The sequence below is a fragment of the Peromyscus leucopus genome, chromosome 13 (genome assembly GCF_004664715.2).
Source record: "Peromyscus leucopus breed LL Stock chromosome 13, UCI_PerLeu_2.1, whole genome shotgun sequence".
NCBI lineage: Eukaryota > Metazoa > Chordata > Mammalia > Rodentia > Cricetidae > Peromyscus > Peromyscus leucopus.
In genome coordinates, this window is record NC_051074.1 from 6,306,487 (window position 1) to 6,324,963 (window position 18,477).

The 18,477-nt window shown below is 51.0% G+C and overlaps 1 protein-coding gene across 8 annotated transcripts in view; it reads left to right on the forward strand.

Annotated features, from left to right (window-relative positions):
* The window catches only part of Agap1 (ArfGAP with GTPase domain, ankyrin repeat and PH domain 1), a 461,561-nt gene that overhangs the window by 180,209 nt on the left and 262,875 nt on the right, over positions 1 to 18,477 (forward strand). For all 8 annotated transcript variants that reach the window (XM_028880390.2, XM_028880391.2, XM_028880392.2 and 5 more), the window contains one exon: positions 3,444 to 3,578. In XM_028880390.2, coding sequence (XP_028736223.1) covers positions 3,444 to 3,578 — 135 coding nt within the window. The remainder of the gene's footprint in view (positions 1 to 3,443; positions 3,579 to 18,477) is intronic.

Sequence of the window (18,477 nt, forward strand, 5' to 3'; positions counted from 1 at the left end):
TGGGGGCTGAGGCGTTTCCTGATTGGTTCTATGGAGAAGTCAATCCACCCTAGACAGACATCGGCCCCCACCCCGCACACCCCAGAGGCTTTAGGAAAACCCACTTTCTTGTGTTTTCTACATTGTGATGCCTTAATTACCTTTCGCACAAGACATCTTTTAATCAAGTTGCTAATATTTATTTTTATTAAAACAAATATCTGATTTATTTTGACTTTCAGTACCCCTTTAAAGTAGTACCAGCTCTGGTACACAGCTGAGCTTTGCCTCACCCTTTCTGTTTCCTGGGGTCTCTTGGTCTCTCCTTTTCCACCCAGCAGCTCATTCTCTGTCCAGGGAACCTGGGGCTCTCGTTCTTACTGTGTCCCATGTCACTTAAAAGATGGCCTCTTAGTAAGGTGATTGTCGCACAGTCAGCACCCTCACCCCGGTCAAAGACTTGCACTCGTGAATTGGCCACTGGAGTCCAGCCAAGATTTTAAGCAAAATTATAGTCTCCCTTCTGGAGTTTTCTTAATTTTGAACTGCGTTTGTTATTTCTATTGGAACTGGTAAGTCTGGTATTGACCAGTTCAAGTGCAGGCGAGACTCAGCCTGGGCAGGGTTTGAGAAGCAGTGTATTGATGGACGGAGTATATGTTCTCAGCTTGTCACTTGCAAAATAATAGAGTCGGGTTTTCACGGAGAACACTGTTTCTCTCTGTGTTCTGCTGCATGCAGTGGCCAGTCAGTTTGTCTCTCCTGCTTCGGAAACCTGTGGCTCAAAACTGCAACAGAACCTAAAACCAGAGTGAAGACAGCTTTGTTCCTCGAGCTCCCTCTGCTGGTCACCTGGAGACAGTGCCTTGGTTCTTACTGTGGTGCAGTCTTGCTGCCTTCCTGGGGCCCATGTGTGTAGTGTGCACACTTGTAATCATCCTGGCACTAGGGAGGTTGAGGAAGACGGATTGCCAATAAAAGCTAGACTGGGCTATAGAATTGACTGTCTCAAAAATACAAAACAATGTCCTGGTGTGGTGGTCCATGTCTTTCACAGCAGCACTCAGGTGGATCTCTGTAAGTTCAAGGCCGGCCTGGTCTTTGTAGCAAGTTCCAGGCCAGCTAGGGATACACGGTGAGACCCTATCTAAAGAGGGGGAAAGAGGGGGAAGAAGAAGTCACCTCTTCTGAACTTGTGAGCGTTGTACACGGTGCATGTACTGTACAGACATCGTAGGTAACCCAGGGATGACTTGAAGTCCACAGCAGATAATACAAGTCCTAGTCAGGTGTCGCCCCATCTCATGGAAGGGGCTGGGATGTCTGTGCGTTTGTGTACCTAAGAAAGGCCTGAAACCTCTCCCAGAGGATGGCACTGAGCGGCATGGGTGGCATGGCTGAGGCGCCTGCTCGGGAAAGTCTTCAAATGGCGTTTTAAAGCCAGTGTATCTCCCAGGCAGGGTTTCCCCACAGCTGTCTTAGAGCAGGAGCGGAATTCGGATCGAGTACTTCCCCTGTGGCTGACCAGGAGATTCCCAGCAGCTGGCCTGGTATCTGAAGAGCCGTGTGGGCCTGCATCTGAGACACGATGCTGTCCCACCGTGGACGCTCTGTGACTCATGGCTCACAGCTGGGCTGGAAAGAACAGATTTGATGGCTGCGTGTTCTCATGCTCACCACTTTTTGTTTGCTGTTGGTGGAGAGGCGGAGGAAGAGCCCAGGCGCTGGGCTCACACACACCTAGACCAGAGCTGCGGTGGCCAGGTGACCCCGTTTGCCTCTCAGTGCTCTGGGAGGGTAAACTGAGGAATGGATGGAAGGCATGTAGTCATGTGTCAAGGACCAGTCAGTGGACACAGGACTTGACCTGGATTGAGGTTCATTTTCACCCCTTATATCTCGACATGGGACCAGTTGTTCTGAGGCCCTGCTTAGACCTTGCTGGTGATGGGCTAAGGGACCCCGGGCACCTATGGCAGGAAACTGGACTGTGTGTGGCTTCCTCATGATCTGCTGTCAGTAACCATGTGCTGTGTGCACACTGGGCCCTGAGACACCTGTGCCACTTCTGGGGACACAAGCAGTGAGGCTGGGGACATAAGTAGTGATCTGAGGAGGTACCTGAGGTTTCCTCTCTGCTGGCTGGGGTGGGTGATTTCAGAGGCCAGAGAAAGAACTGAAGAGCCGCCATTCACCCTTAGGACTACCTGGCCGGCAGGAGGCCAGGCCTGTGAGAGCTGCTGGGCTCAGTGCACCTTCTCATAGTGGGGACACATGGGTGAGTGGGGGCCCTGCAGTGCCCGTTAGGCCAGCTCTGCCCCCAAAGACTGGCAAATAGGAGAAGCAGCGTTAGGAAAACCGCCAAGTTAAAGTGGTGCAAGATGGCACTGGGCAGAGCCGGGCTGAGCTGCAGGCACAGAGGCACCCGTGACACAGACGAGCTGCACTCATCTGGGGGTGAAGCAGCTGCAGAGGGTGGGGGCCCCGGGTGGGATACACTGTGAACTAGGTGGGGGCCCCTGGGCGGGATACACTGTGAGCTAGGTGGGGGCCCCCCGGGCGGGATACACTGTGAGCTAGGTGGGGGCCCCCCGGGCGGGATACACTGTGAGCTAGGTGGGGGCCCCCCGGGCGGGATAAACTGTGAGCCAGGTGGGGGCCCCCGGGCGGGATACACTGTGAGCTAGGTGGGGGCCCCCGGGCAGGATAAACTGTGAGCTAGGTGGGGTCCCCCGGTCCGGATACACTGTGAGCTAGGTGGGGGCCCCCAGGCAGGATAAACTGTGAGCTAGGTGGGGGCCCCCGGGCGGGATACACTGTGAGCCAGGTGGGGGCCCCCGGGCGGGATACACTGTGAGCCAGGTGGGGACTCGATGGCTGGGCTTCCCAGGTTAGAAGCGCACGGGCTTTGAGAAATGGGGGTTTCTAACTTTTTTCCTCCCTGGTTTACTTAAAGGAGTGTTTAGACCTTTATAAAGGACCTCTTTCCCTATTTGTTGTGAATGATATGTTGATGTACTTACTTGTCCAGCGAGACAGATGAAGTGTTCCCTGGTGGGCTGTACCTGAGGAACCTCGGTTGGGGATGGTATTGTCACATCACACTAAGTGCAAGTGCCCTAAGTCACACTTTTTTTTTTTTTTGGAAATGCACCAAGAAGTGAGCCCAAAGGATAGGTTTATGAGTCTCTCTCTAGGCTAGCCTTGAATTCAGCCCTCCCAAATGTCAGGACTGGCGTGGGCCTCCTTGCCCTCACCATTCTGTAGCTTGAGCCTATGTTTTGGGGGTGAACTATTTTTGGAATTCCGGCTCCGGGGAGGAATGATACGTGCACTGGGTTTTGAGTTGCAAGGGCCCCCAGAACGGCAGAAGGCAACCGGCTGTGGGGGCAGGTTTGGGTCACGTGGGCTCTAGAGTCACGGGGAGCAATTGCTAATGAGCACACTGTCCTTGTCTGTTGCAGATGCCATAAGTTCCACCAACCCGAGGGTCATCGATGACGCCAGGGCGCGGAAGCTCTCCAATGACCTGAAGCGGTGCACGTACTACGAGACGTGCGCCACCTATGGGCTCAACGTGGAGCGGGTCTTCCAGGACGGTAAATGCCCAGCTTGTGACTGCCAGGGCTCTGCAGCTCACACAGTGACACACGGACACCCTACTCTGGGAGAATAGTCACACACGGGTGCGGGGACGGAAGCCCACCGTGCAGTATGTAGACGCCAGTGTTGGGGCACTCCACTTTCAGAGCTGTGCTCAGAAGAGGAGGAGGAGGTGTAGAGCAGTCCTCCATGGCGTCTGTGTGGCACACCGCACACACACAGCCTGCTCTGCGTAAAGGAACAACTCCACTGTGTGCAGATTCGTGGTTGTAACTGCCCGTTCTTAACCAGGCCTTGTCTTTAAGACGAAAGAAAGGCTTAAGTATTTGACATTTGGCCCTGGGGAATTAAAACTGAAAGAGGAAACTTTGAACCCCAGACAGTGAAATTAGAACTTGGGGCTGAAAGTGTGGGCCAGCCTGAGGAACTGCTTTATCTTACCTGGATTATTAATTGGCTGCCCACCTCTAGGAACAGTTGAATTTAGGGGGGCATCCGGCTTCCATCCAAGGGGGCATGTCAGTGATGGTGATGCCAGCTGTTGGTTATGAAAAACTCTGTTAAACAGGACGGAAGGGAGGGTGGCCTCCAGCCGCAGGGATTAGACATTCTGGAGCAACATGGGCTTAGAGTCGAGGTCTTAGGAGGACGCTCCAGGAAAGTGTCTGTTTCTGGTGGCCGGCCCCTGGGGGAAATCAGCCCCAAGCCCTTTGGTCTAAGTCTGCATGCGGCAGGTCGCTTCTGTCCCTCGCTTATGTGGTGGGAGTTGGCAGGGAGCAGAGTGGGACAGGTTGGGATCCTTACAGAAGGGTAAAGGTCAAAAGCCTTGCTGCTCATTGACCCTGAAGAAAACTTGCTTCCAGCGACCCAGTCCGGGAACTGGGGCTGAGAGTGTAGCTGAGTCAGCAGAATGCTTGTGTGCCATGCACGAAGCCCTAAGTTCAACCCCCAACACTACATAAACTAGGTGTGTGGCCCACGATTGTAACCTCAGCACTTGGAGATAGAGGCAAGAGGATCAGCTACATATCAGGTTTGAGGCTAGCCTAGGCTACATGAGACCCAGTCAGAAAAATGGAAGCTAATCTTGGTACTGTTCGACTAAGCGGCCTGGGATATCCTATGGACTCCAGCTGAGACTGTGGGGACCAACTCATTTCCATGGTTATAGTAGCAGCCAGGCCCTTCCAGAACTTTGCCATCCCTTTTCTTCCTCTGCCTCACAGTCAGTCACGTGTTTTCTGGCCCCTGGTCCTGCTCTGTTCCTTCTGTCTCATTCTGCTTTTCATCCTTCCTGGTGCCAAATCCAAGGAAGCTGGGTCCCGCCCTGAGAAGTGTGGCATCGCTGGGTCCCGCCCTCCCTTCCCCATTCCCGTGCATCCCAGGCCTCCCGAGGCACCTCTGCCTGCAGCATGTAGTCCGCAGCTGCCCTGCCGTCAGCCTCACGGCCCGAGGTGCGCTAGGGCTGGCTGCGAGCTGTAAAGACAAGCAAGGACACATTTGAGGTCTTTCCACAGCATGGATTCTGACACAGCAAAGTTCACACTCCCTGTTGCATGACCCAGACACCTGTGTGAGCTGACTGAGTTGACTGAAGGACTGGAGAGGCCTGGGCAGGGTCACAGGCAGATCTAGCTGACTGCCTGTTTCTACGTAGATGGGCTTTTCTGATGCAGCCATCTGCTCTGGGACTCAGAGGGCACAGGAGTTCCAGCAGAGACACCATGCTGCCAGGCCTAAGACAGCTACCCCCAGCCCTCAGGAAATGGCTGTTCCTTAGGTGGGCTACCAGAGCATGCTTGTGTGGCTTCATTCTCTTCCACAACTTCCTTATTTCTTACATTTATCCTGTTTAATGCTCATGGGTTTTCCATAATGACAGGAACCAGTTCTACACACATAATCTTGCAGATTGGTAATTGGTAGCATCAAGACCATGGAAGCGTTTCAGTTCACTCCTGATACAGCAGCATATTCTCATGGAGTGCTTCCGACAGTAGATAGCATTTCCTCATATGTCTGGAAACTCAAAGCCCAAGTTCAAGGGCCTGGGGAGGGTCTGTCTCCCTGTTTGCAGTGTCTTCATGAAGGCAGGGAAGGGTAAGAGTTCAGGGTAGGAGTTTGATCACCGAAGATGCTCAGGTCCCAGCACGCAGCAGAAGGCTTGGGGTCACACCTGGCACCCATCTGTGGGGTGGAGGCGTCCATCCATCCCATTGTCCTCTCCAAGACAGGAGGCTGCCAAGGGGGTGATGCTCACTCCAAATGCCGGGACTATAAAATACTGCAGGAATGCTGGCGTGGACCCACTCCCTGGCCTCTCACTGAGGTCACACGGTGTGTTCTTGAGGTGTGTTTTCACAGGCCTCAGACTTCTGTTCACTTTACTTCTTATTCTAGAACAAACACAATAAGCGTTTGCATTTTAGAGTCTCAGAAATAAGTAACGCCCACGGTGCCGGAACATCCAAACGCGTGGCAGGTTTGTGTTTGTCCATCAAGTGTTTTCATTTCTATGAAGAGAAGTTCTAAAAAATAAGCGTCCTCAGTCTGTCTGCTTTTCCGCGGTTCTTTGCTGCTCGGGGTGTCTGGGAGATAGCCGCACACTGGCTTCCATGTTTTCAAAGTGAAAGGTCATTTCTGTGATAGCATTAAGTTCTTTCAAGAGTCTGTGCTCTGTTCCCTTAGGGCTTAAATGGGTATGTAAAAATATGAACTACAGAAAAATTAGGCTCTGTCTGCAGACATGATTTTTCTATTGCTGTGTTTTCTTGTTTAAAACAAAAGTTTTGGTCATTATTAATATTGAATTTTAAAAATAGCTTGTTTTGTGAGTGAGTGAGTGTGCGTGCGTGCGTGCGTGTGTGCGTGCGTGTGTGTGTGTGTGTGTGTGTGTGTGTGTGTGTAAGAGGGGGGGGATCAGGGGGTGAAGAGGGAGCAGGGAGAGGTTTAAGGCAGGGTCCCTGTGGCCCTGAGTGGCCTTGATCTTCCTGTGTGGTTGAGAATGACTGTGAACTATGTTCCTTCTGTTTTTACCTCCCACGTGCCAGGACTACAGACGAGTGTCCCCACACTCATCTAAAAGGAAAAAGTCCTGAACGATCTTGTCTTGGTCCCGGTTCTGTTGGCTGTGAAGAGACACCATGAGCACTGCACTGCACCTTTACAGAGGAAGCCATTTCGTTGGGGCTGACTTACAGTTCAGAGGTTAATTAGTTCATGGCAGCACTCGGGCAGACACGGTGCTGGAGAGGGAGCTGAGAGTTCTACAATGTGATCGGCAGGCAGCAGGAAGAGACACTGGGCCTGCTTGAGCACTTGGAACCCCAAAGCCCTGCTCCACCAAAGCCACATCACCCATCCCTGTCACGTAGTACCGCTCTCCAAGGACCAAGCATTCAAATACATGAGCCTGTGGGGGCCATTCCTCTTCAGACCACCACAGATCTCATATGGGAGTCCTTTCCTGTTGAGATGTGTTGTTCTTGTCAAAGAAGCGCTTCTGCTCTGGATGCAGGCCACCAGGGAGCCCCATGTCGGAAGGTTCCAGACACCCTTGGTCAGGTGTCTAGCCCTCACTCGCCAGGGCTTCCTTTGCGGGCTGATACCTATCATCCTGGTGGATGGACGGCATCTGTTAGAGTGGTCCCTATTCTGGGAAGGCGTGTGACAGTCCTCTAATTGAACTCTACCATCCTAGCTGGGTTACACGTATGCCTCCGTTAACATTCTGGAAAGCACTTCTTAGTCATTCTATTGTCTTCTGTCCCTGCCTAATGGGCAACAACTCGCCTATGTGAAAATATGACTGGAAACCAGTGCTGTGAGAGATCTCCTGCCTCTTCCTGGTCATTAGGTACATAGGAGGCCTCAGTCTACCTCACATCTACTGCCCCCACAGACTGAAACACCCCCACATCGCCCTCTGCAGCCGCCCCGTCCTAATCACCGAAGCGGCTGTGTTAAGGAGCCTGCCTGTGGAGCCCGATGGCGCATGCCTGAGCATCATTGTTTGGGCTGGAGCATCTCAGACCATTTTGTTGCTGATGCCACAGCCCTCGGTTAGCACCGTTGCAGAGATGCCTCTTGGGCCTGCCTAATCCTTCCTTGCAGTCAGCCTAGTCCTCATGTAGGAGGCAGAGGGGTTATTTAGTTAATTCTGTTACTGTTGGTTTTCTTCTTCGTTCATGAAAAACTAAATGTGTTTTGGCAAAAGGATACATTCAAGTGAGATCTTTCGTCTTTGGAAACAAGCCAGCCAGCCGTAGGTGATCTGGAAGCGTTTGAGGCATTGAATATAATCGGAAAGGGGAGCTGATGAGCCCGGCCCTGTTTGGGTCTGGTGAAGGAGGCAGGCCTGTTCCACACACACAGGCAGGCCTGTTCCACACACACAGGCATTCACTCCTAGTGGCACATGATACCTCTGCCCCACTGGTACCTGCCTGCTCTTTTCCATGTCACCCCCAATTCTCCTGTCCCCCACAATGCTCACCGAGCCTCAGTGTTGACAATTTGTTAAGATTCCCTTACTTGTCACAACTGAACCCCAGTCTCCTAAACAGCAGTAAGGGTTGGCTTTGCAGTGGGGTGGGATGGGGCAGGTCTGGTGTCCCAGTGACACTTGGTTAAAGGGTCTGGCATCTCAGAACTTACAAGAGTGAAAGGTGATGATGGGAAATTCCTTCCCACACGAGGCTCAGTGCTGCTGGACTCTGCTGAAGTGGAGAGAGAGACAGGAAGCCTGTTTCAAGCTCTAAAGGCAGCCAGTGAGCCTCCTCAGATGGTTCCTAAGATGATTGGTGGCCACCTTGCTGTCACTATCAACAGTGAGTGTCTCCGGCCATCATGCGTGGTGGCACCTCACACAGTACAATCCCACAGAAATAAGAATCAGCAGGTTGTCTCCCAGGCACTCACACGGGCTCGGGAACTCTCTCTAGGTGGAAAGGTCTTCTCCTGCTCACGTGTGCTCCAGCCATAGGTGGGAAAAAGCTTGGTAGTCAGGGTGGACCTCTTTCCTCTGTGCATATGTGATTTATGTGCATATGTGTTGTATGTATGGGCATTTTGTATGTCTGTGTGCCATTGTCGTGCCTGGTACCTGCAGGGGCCAAAGGGGGGTTACAGATGGTTATAAGCCACCACATCGGTACTGAGAATTGAACATGGCTTCAGAAGCCAGTGTTCTTATTCACTGAACCACTTCTCCAGCCCCTGCATATATGCGTGTCTTATAGTGACCATTTTTATCGGACATGATATTGCCAGTAACCTTTGTGTGCATGAACATCTTCAAAGCCAGTAAATTTTCTCATATCCGAGGTTTAACCACAGACATAGTATCAACACTAAAACATAAGCTTTTGTATAATAAAACACATATTCAGAGTCTTTAAAAGTGAAAAGGAAAAAGAAAAAAAAACTCAAATAGCTTTTTTTTTTGAATTCAAAAATCCTGATACCCATGTTGTGCTCCAACCAAGCACATGCCCCCTGGACGAGCCCCACGTCTGGTGGAGTTTCTGCTACACTCTGTAAATAGGATGAGATGAGTTTGAGTGACAGGGAACTTTTCCAGAGTGAGCTGGGATTAGTTTGAGGTGATCATCCCTGAGCTAGCCAAGAGTTTCTGAGTCATATCATTTCAGGTTTTAAATATTTCCATTTTTATTGGACCTGCCATTTTTATCTCTGGTCCATTGGAGTGTTCAGTGGACTCAGAGGACTGACTTTTAAAGAATTCGTTCCTTAGCTTTTTAGTTGGTTTGTCTAAAGTCACCCATGCAAAATGGATGTTTCAGTGGGTATTGTCAGAATGATTGTTAAGGCCTGTGGTCCAGATCACAGCTGTGGCTGTAATGACTTGGGGTCAGATGTGAAACCTGGCCATTCTTTTTTTCTTTTGGAGACAAGGTCTCATGTAGCCCAGGATGCCTTTGAATTTACTGTGTAGCTGAGGATGAACTTTAACTCCCGATCCGACCCCCTTCCCACCACCTCCCAAGTGCTAGAATCATTGGTGCGAGCTGCTGGACCTCCCTTGTGCCATACTGGACATTAACCCAGGGCTGAGTTACAGCCCCTGTTCTTTGGTTTTGATTTTGTGTGAAGACAGGATCTTACTATGTAGCCTGGGCTGGGTTGTGAGCCTCACATCTCCTCTTGGGTCACTCTTGAGCAAAGGCATTTTTCTGTCTTACTGTGGAGCTAAAGCGTCCCCAGAGGTCCCTGTGTTAACATCCTGGCTTTCAGCTTTATTGCTGGTGAAATGGAACCTCTCAGGGATGGGGCCTGGTACGAGGGCTTCAGGCCCCTGAAGGGAAAGTGAGACGATGGTCCCTTCTACCTTGGAGGGAAGGTGAGGCAATGGTCCCTTCTGCCTTGGAGGGACAGTGAGGCAGTGGTCCCTTCTGCCTTGGAGGGACGGTGAGGCAGTGGTCCCTTCTGCCTTGGAGGGACAGTGAGGCAGTGGTCCCTTCTGCCTTGGAGGGACAGTGAGGCAGTGGTCCCTTCTGCCTTGGAGGGACAGTGAGGCGATGGTCCCTTCTGCCCTTGGAGGGAAGGTGAGGCAGTGGTCCCTTCTGCCTTGGAGGGACAGTGAGGCAGTGGTCCCTTCTGCCCTTGGAGGGACGCTGAGACGATGGTCCCTTCTGCTTTCATTCATGTTCTAGCCACATGGCTTAGTACCTACTCCCAGAGGGACGTGCCAGCCTCGTCTGAGGGCAGAGCAGTGAGCCCAGTTAACCATGGGTACAGCTCTGAAACTGTGAGCCGCATCAACCCTGCTTCTTCATAAGCTCTCCATCCCCAGCATGCGCTTCAGTAACTCACAGTAGGAAGACAGCAGAGCCCCGCTGCAGGCAGAGACAGCAGCACCTTTTTGTTTGATTGCGTGGAGGGTGGTATAGAAATGGAGGCTGTGGTCTGTCATGACAGTTTCTTACCCCATGTCTGGAAGTCTGCATGCTGTGCCTCTCTGCTGGGAAACGCTCTGTACCCGGATGCTTGTATCTGCAGAAGCGCCAGTGTCAACTCTCACGCCGCCAGAATTAGATCATTAAGCACACTATTAGCGACGGCTCTCTCTTTTGATTTTCATGTTAAGACTCGTCCCAGGCTCGCAGAATTAATTTTATCAATGACATAGAAAATGGTTATTTTAATCCGAGTCTTGCCTCGGCATCAGTACCATGTTTTGCCCCAGGATTTTCCCCTAATGACTTTCGCCAGCTTGAATTAGCTTGATGTATCATTAATGCATACAAATGGCTTTTATTTTTGTTCATAATCTGTTCATAATGCTGTGGCGCTCTGCTCTTGCTAATGTTTTTAAAATGATTGAACAGTGATGTGCTTTTTGACCTATTTAGCCCTGCATGGAGGCGCTGATCAAAAGAATAAGGAGACGTCACTTCCCTGGGACAGTCAGGAGCGGTTACCGTGTGGAGCTGATGGTTCCCACTCGTTTGAGGTCTCGTGGTTGGCTAGCTCTTCTACCCCTCTGCCCTGAGTAATCTTCCTTCATTAAGGCACCGTCTACCAATGCGTGGTCGGCAGCGCTCCGTTCGCCCAGTTCACAGGGGAGGAGTAGATGTGGTCCTCAGGATACTGACCTTGTAAGGTGGGAAGTGTTTATCATGACAGTTCCTCCTGTGACGCAAACAGTGATCCTGGCCAGGTCTTGGCCCCAGAAATTGGAGAGCTTGGAGTAGATGACTGGTGTCCCCAGAAGATGAGCTCTGGATTCTGGGGTTAGGGTGCCTATTTAGGGTAGAACCATTTGTACAGTGTACAAACAGCTATCCTGTCTTCCCTGATTCAGGCAAAGTAAACCATGAAGAGTGGATTACATACCCATTTGTTATACTGTAAAGCTCCGGGCAGGAGAATAAGGAGAGACGGTTCATTGTCCCCAGAGACATAAACCACAGGGGGTGTGAGATAGATGAGTGATGGAAGTGGGAACCTACATCATGGGCATGAGGCTCAGTGGCAGTTCCTTCTAAGGCATGGTATGTATGCAGGTGCGTGACCTGCTTGACAGACATGGTGCTTTCCCACGCTGTGATTGCCGGTCTTTGCCCTGGTTCCGTGAGTGGGTAGGACAGCTGTTGGCCTCCTTGTAGACTCGGTTGTTTGCCTGCTTTGTTAATTTCTTCGCAGACTCAGTGCTTTGGTTAACAGCACTCTTTACCAGATAGCTCTCCTCCTACCACAGTGGCCCTCAAAAGTGAGAACTGAAGACTTGTGGAATTATAGACTGGCATAATTTTAGGTCCTGTTTTGTTTTCCTGAGACAGGTCTCACTCTCTAGTCCATGCTGGCCATGTTCTCATTCCGTAGTCCAGGCTGGCTTTGAACGTCATCCATCTTTGGGACATCTGTCTCCAGCAAGTCATGGTGCCTTGCAAGTCATTGCAGTGAAGAGTAAAGACTTGAAGATTGTTGAATATATTATTGTTATTGTTGGGGGAGCTGGTCAGGAGACACATGTATGGAGGGTGGAGGACAGCTTTCCATGGGTTCTGGGCATCAAATTCAGGCTGTCAAGCTTATGCAGCCACTGTTTTTATGTGCTGAGCCATCTTGACACCCCAGATGAAAAGACTCATTCCATGGCCACCTGGGGCATGGGGGCTCTCTTCCCAGAAGGGTACAGCAGGGAGTGTGCATGTGGCTGATGGCTCACTTTGCACCTGTCTCCTGCAGGTCCCACCCCTGTCTCCGTCACAGCTTCCCGTGGGTGCTGGCCCCTTCCTTCACCGAGAACCCATCCCTGGTACCTTATGTTCAAACTGAGGTTCTGCTCAGTGGGAGTCGCCCAGGCTTCCGGGGCGTTTTCAGCCCAGAGCAGGGGCGCAGCAGGGACGGGGATGAAGCGCCCATCCTGTCATGACTGCTGTGGGAGGTGCCGCAGCCCTGCTCCGTGTCACCTCACCCCCCTCTTCTGTCTGCCTGTGCTTCAGGTGCAGACTGTGAGTGCGGTCTGGTCCCACAGCTCAGGTAGCCCCTTAGATCTCATTTTGTAGTGAGTAGTGAGAAAGTGCAAATGTCCGCACTACTGTACTAGGAAACGCCCCCGTCTTTGCACCAAGAGTTGTCATGTGCAGATCCCAGTAGTGTTTACTGTGTGGATTCACCTGTTGCCTGACTTACAGACCGGGCGGCCTTGTTTGGCTTCACCCTCCCCCCCTCTTAGGTGAGCAGGCTCCGTCCGTCCGTCCGCCCTGTTGCGGGGTGCGAGCTCGGCAGAGCAGGCACATTCAGCTCTGTGTTTTGGCTTCATTGTTGCCTTGGTTTTAAGTGTCCTGCTGAAAGCCCTGGATTATGTGTGTATTTGCTCACCAACCTTGTGCCGTGCTGGAACTCACACCCAGGTCCTCTGACAAGCTCGGCAAGCACATTACCAGAACCACATTAGCATACTGTGGTGAAGATCTTACCTGGTAATGAACCAAAATGCTTCAGGTTCTTTGTGTTTCATAGAATCGGCATATTTGAACATGCTGAGTTCTTAGACTAACTGGCTGTAGCCAGCATGCAGACTATTTCCACCTATCCACACGGGCAGTTTCTTCACAGAATCCACAAGGAATGCAGGCAGGGTTCAGTGCTTTTGTAGTCTAGAGAGCTGCCACTAGGGGGTGCCAGAAGCTCGTACACAGAATATTCTCAGTTTGGATTGTCTTCTGCTGTCATGGTGGGAAATACTGACATGGTTTTAAAAGTTGGGCTCTAGGGGCTGGAGGGATGGCCTGGTGAGGACAGGGCCTTGCTGCACAGACTTGACCTAATGATCTTGAGTTTGATCCCCGGAGCCCACCTGTAGGAGGAAGGAGAGAATCAACTCTGCAGAGTTGTCCTCCGGCCTCCAGACATGTGCTGTGGTGCATGCCCACACCTGCCCACACACATGCCGTGATCATCGAGTTTAAAATGTTTAAGCCACGCTCAAGCAGCAGCAGAGATCCCAGAGCCTCACTGGCTCAGCTTCTGGCCTCCAGGTCGCCACTCGAGTTGGTGTGCGGTGTGAGGTTGGGCTGATAGGAAGGTGTTAGGGAGTGAGGTGTGAGGTGATATGCAGAGGCCGCCCTTCCAGCAGGCAGCCAGCTCGGCGAGTGCCACTTGCAGAACAGGGTAGGTTTTAAAAGCCTGCTGTGTGAATAGTAACTGAGTCACCTGCCGCCTCACACTTCGCCACTGGCCGCTGGGAAAACGTGCCTGGTGGGCACGTTTTTTGGCCCTGGGAGGCCAAAGACTTTACTCTCTGCTGATGTCATTACATCTTAGAGCCTTCAAAGTTGAAATTCACATTTATTTCTAGTAAAATAGATTTCTGTAGATTTGTGTATATTTTGTATCTGCTTGGAAACATTTTAGCATTTTTCCAATTGAAATATTTTAGGAACAATAATCAATGAAGATGCCAATAAAAATGGTCCATGCCATTAGATACAACATTTTATTTTAGTTTATTTGAGATAGATTTCCTGTCTCCCAGGCTGGCCTCGACTCTGTGTATGGGTGTCCTTGAACCTTTCATCCTCCTGCCTCTGCCTCCTGACTGTTGGGATTACATGTGCCTCCACACCTGGTGTACGTGGTTCTGGGTTTGAACCCAGAACTTTGTGCATGCCACGCGAGCACTTTAAAAACTGAACTGCGGTCCTAGCCTAACATTTTATGATTACTATACTTCTATTCAATTTCTAAAACTTTTAAAACAAAATTGGAGGTGCTGGAGAGATGGCCCACCAGTTAGGAGCAGCTCTTTTAGAGGACCAGAGTGCGGTTCCCACCACCCACACTGGATGGTTTTCAGCTGCCCCTGGATAGACCTTCTTGGCTCTCTGTGAAACTTTAGAGAGTCCGCCGCTGTAGCCAGAACACCTCCTCCCTACTGGGGTGCAGTCACCTAGCATCCAGGCTTACACTTGGTACTCATTTGCATGAAGCTGCCACGGCCGCCTTAATCCAAGAGGCCAGGTACAGCTGGCCAGGCCCTGCACACAGCAGATGCTAGCACCAGCTTGGAGCCTCCTTTCCAGAATCTTTCCGCTGCCCAGATCCCCTTCTGCTTCCTCCACTCTTGGAAGCACTGAAGAGAAAAGATTGGGCTGTGTTCATCTTAGTCCAGCTGGCCGCATCCTCTCGGTAGCGCCTACATGAGCAGCTTTGCTGCAGACGGTCTGAGTCGGGCAGGGAAGTGAGCGGAACAGCTGAAGAGGTCCTATTTCCAGGAAATAGTAGGTGCAGAGCCACCCCAGAGAGGCGGTGTGCAGCTGGGAGAGTCCTTCCTGGCTCCTTCTCCCCGTGTCCACACTTGCTGTCTGTTGGAGCCCAGGGCAGCATGTGTTCAGCTGAGAAGCACACTCAGCCCCCAGCAGCAGGCTGCAGGCCCTGCACCGGTACCTACTCCGTCTTCTGCCGCAGGACAGAGTGTGACCCAATCCTAGCCACTAGTACTCTTCGATGTGGTCTTGGCCTCACAGACTGGGACACATAGACCTCCTCTGTGAGTGTGGCCTAGTGGTCATGCAAGAAGTGTCCTTGGGAAGGATGTCCACCAAGGCAGTGGTGCTGGGATGCCCGAGGCCTGGTGGATTCCCTTGAAGTACAGAGCTGAAACAGACAGGGGAAACATTTATATTTGTTGCATATGGGTGGTGGGTTTGTGCATGCCCATCCTCACTATACCCTCTGCCTTCGCACTGGGGTTCACCAGGGTTCTCGAGATTCTTCCAGCTCAGACTTGTGTGCTGGGCCAGGGTTTGGGTGTCTCAGTGACTCTGGGTACGTCGTTCCGCAAGGAGTAGTAGCTTCCCGTTCTGATACCTAAGACCACGAGGCAGCTCTGACTCCATTTTACTCTTCCTTCCTGAGCCCACCTCATCCACCCTGTGGGAGTTCACACATTTAATCTTGAGCTTTCTTCTTAAGCTTTCTTCCCACCCCTCCAGAGGGCTTTGTAATGCAGGTGTAATCAGAGGGTACCTCTGGACGGAGGCCAGTCCTTTAGTCCCAAGAATCCGCATGCTCTAGCCCCACATCCCGCTGCCCCATCACTCTTGGGGAAGCTATGCTTCATCTTTCTGAATCTTCTCCTTCCAGCCTTGCTTGCTCTTGCCTCTGGCAGGTTCCAGCAGAGTACTGGGGGCTTACAGAAATGTCTGCCATGTTTCTACCTGCCTCAGGTCTTGCTTGTATCTGCAGCCAGGGTTGCTGAGCTGGACAGGGTCCAAGCTCCTGCTCTCGAGGCCATGATGTACTTGGTACAGCACTTGTGGAAGCCTAGAGTGGGTGCTGGTGGAGGGAAAGGGTGATGGCAGATGCCTTCCTGGAGTGTCTGCAGGGACCACGTTTGTTCTATATCCCATGCCACATGATCACTGCCAGGCTGTGTTTCACGTCTGCCAGTGGATACAGATGCTGTGTGTGTACCTCTCAGTAAGGAAACGGAGGCATTGGACGGCCAGGTACCTGCCGGAGTTCACACTGGTCATAAATTGCCACACTAACAGTTCTGTGTCCAGGATTCTCCGTTGCACTGGCCACTGTTGTTGGGCGGCCTGTAACTTATGTATTCACTGAAAACTCCACTAGTCAGAGAAGAGTCTCGGTGGCTGGAGAGATCAGAGCTTCTTGAAGATGATTTGTAGCCGTTCTGGGTGTGGAGTGCTGTGCATTTCAGATGACAGCTGTCCTAAGCCGTCGGCCACACACTGTCAGCTCCAGCAAGGTGGCAGTGTTTGGTTTGGGGCTGTCTTGGCCTGACTTTGCTTCTGCCTTTTATCTCAGCTTGTTCTCTGTAATGCGTCCTCTGGGGCTGTCAGGCCAGCCCTCTTCCCTCCGTGGCTGTGCCAGCCAGGTAAGTCAAGTGCAGGCCACTAGGCGGCAGCGCTGTCACAGCCAGGGCCGCCCTTTCAGAGCTTAGCCTTTCGGACTTGCCGCCATGCCTGGGTTCAGGTGCGATCCGCAGAAACCTGCCTGCCTTGTGGGCCGAGGGTGGTGGCAGGTTCCTGTGCTGCCCCCGTTTTGATTTGAAAGATACAGTTGATTAAGCCGGGCACACGGGGCAGGTGGTGTGCTGGGAACCTGGAAGCCCACACCCGAGCCCCGAGGGGCTTTCCTTGCGGTGGAAGCGGCTCCACGCCTTAGCTCCTCAGCTCAGCGGGAGGGTAGCAGAAAGTTTGTGTTCGGAATGAAGTTTGCACCCGGGAGCTGCACACCCCCGCCCACATCTTATTACAGGATTAGAGAAAATAGGTAAAGCTGTTCAGTGGGGCCTCTGAGTGATGGCCTCTGTGGGAGGCCTCCCCCCCCCCAGCCATTTCCCCTGTCTCTGGATCCGCTTGTGTTCCATTTTATCCTGAGAAAAAAAACAGTTTGTCGGTCTTCTACTCTTCTCCCCCCTTTAAAGCTTAAAAAATGTTGAGGAATTTAGCTTTTAAAAAAATTAATAGCTACGGGTAACTGCAAGAGATATTATTGGCAGATGCAGCAAAAATATTTCTACAGAAAATTGGATTTTGCACATAAAACTTAGTCATACTAATAAAGACAAGTCATTACCAGTTTTAAGCCAAATAAACAAACTCAGAAAGACCCGCTGTCAGTGTGATTCTTGGAGGCCTTTTATTTTTCTGAGGTCTGTAAATCAGCTTTAGTGTGGTGATGGTGCCTCGGATTTTGCTCAGATCATTCCTGCCTCTTCCGATGCTGAGTACAGTCACCAAGGGCTGAGTAATTTACAGTCCTGTTGCAAGGTATGTTTATATTTAAGCTGTGCGACGACGGGGTAGCTAATGAGAAAGATAAGAAATTTATCGTCCCTCGTGATTGATAGGATTCCTGCCTCCGCTTTAATTGAAGTCTGAGTGATCACAGCTGTGGCTGAAGTTGAGGGAAATTGGCTTGGAGTGAAGGAGAACTTTCAAATGTGTTTCTCCGTGTTTCAAAGGTGGTTCTCCCGCTGTCGGGATGGCTGGTGGTAGAAGCAGCCAGAACTGACCAGGGCTTAGGTAATGACACTGAGATAATTATGGTGTTTGCCCCGTAACTTCCCCACGGAAGGTGGTTTATAAGTGCAGGGGAAAAGATTAAATACTGTGAGCTTTTTTAATGGCTTTAAATTTTTACATGTATAATGATAAAATTCTCCGCAGCTAGTCTTTGCTAAATATTCTCTGGGCTATTATTGAAGACAGTTAAAAAAAAAAAAAAGCAAAGGGGGGGGTGGTGCTCAGACTGATAATGTCAGAGGCAAGCCTGCTCTGTTAGTCACTGACTTCAAATCTCTCGATTGCACTAGCCTGGCCGTGTCTGTAGTAATCTCACAGACCTGCCTCTGCCTGTCATTTTTTAAAGGTACCATTCGTGCTGAAGCTCAGTCTTGTGAAAATGTCTAAATTTTCCCATTAAGTGCTTAAAAAGTAATAAAACTAAAGTCATTAGACTTCACTCGTCAGAGCGTTATCAGGAGAAATATTCTCCAGCGCAATAAATCTGAACAAGGGTTCGACATTCATGTCCCTCGGACTCATTCCCTGGAAATGGACGTTTGAAGGTAAATTGCTTAAGTAGGGCAGTTTAAATTTTTAATACAATCTTATTGTAACTGTTAGCAAATGATTGAGGTGCAAAGGGGCCTTATATGTTTGGTGAGATTGATAATGAATGCTCTGTGGTGCCTTTTCTATGCTGAATTATAGATGTTATGACAGCTAGATGCTTATGAAGGCCAAAAAGGCACACAGGAAGACTTGCACGTTTATTGGATACTGAATGGTGCTTCCCAAAGGAAACCCTAGTTTGATTGGATGCCTGTCCCTCCCCAGCTGGCTTTGTCTTAGGCATCTAGAGGCTTTGACAAGCCAGACGCTGCCCATCTTG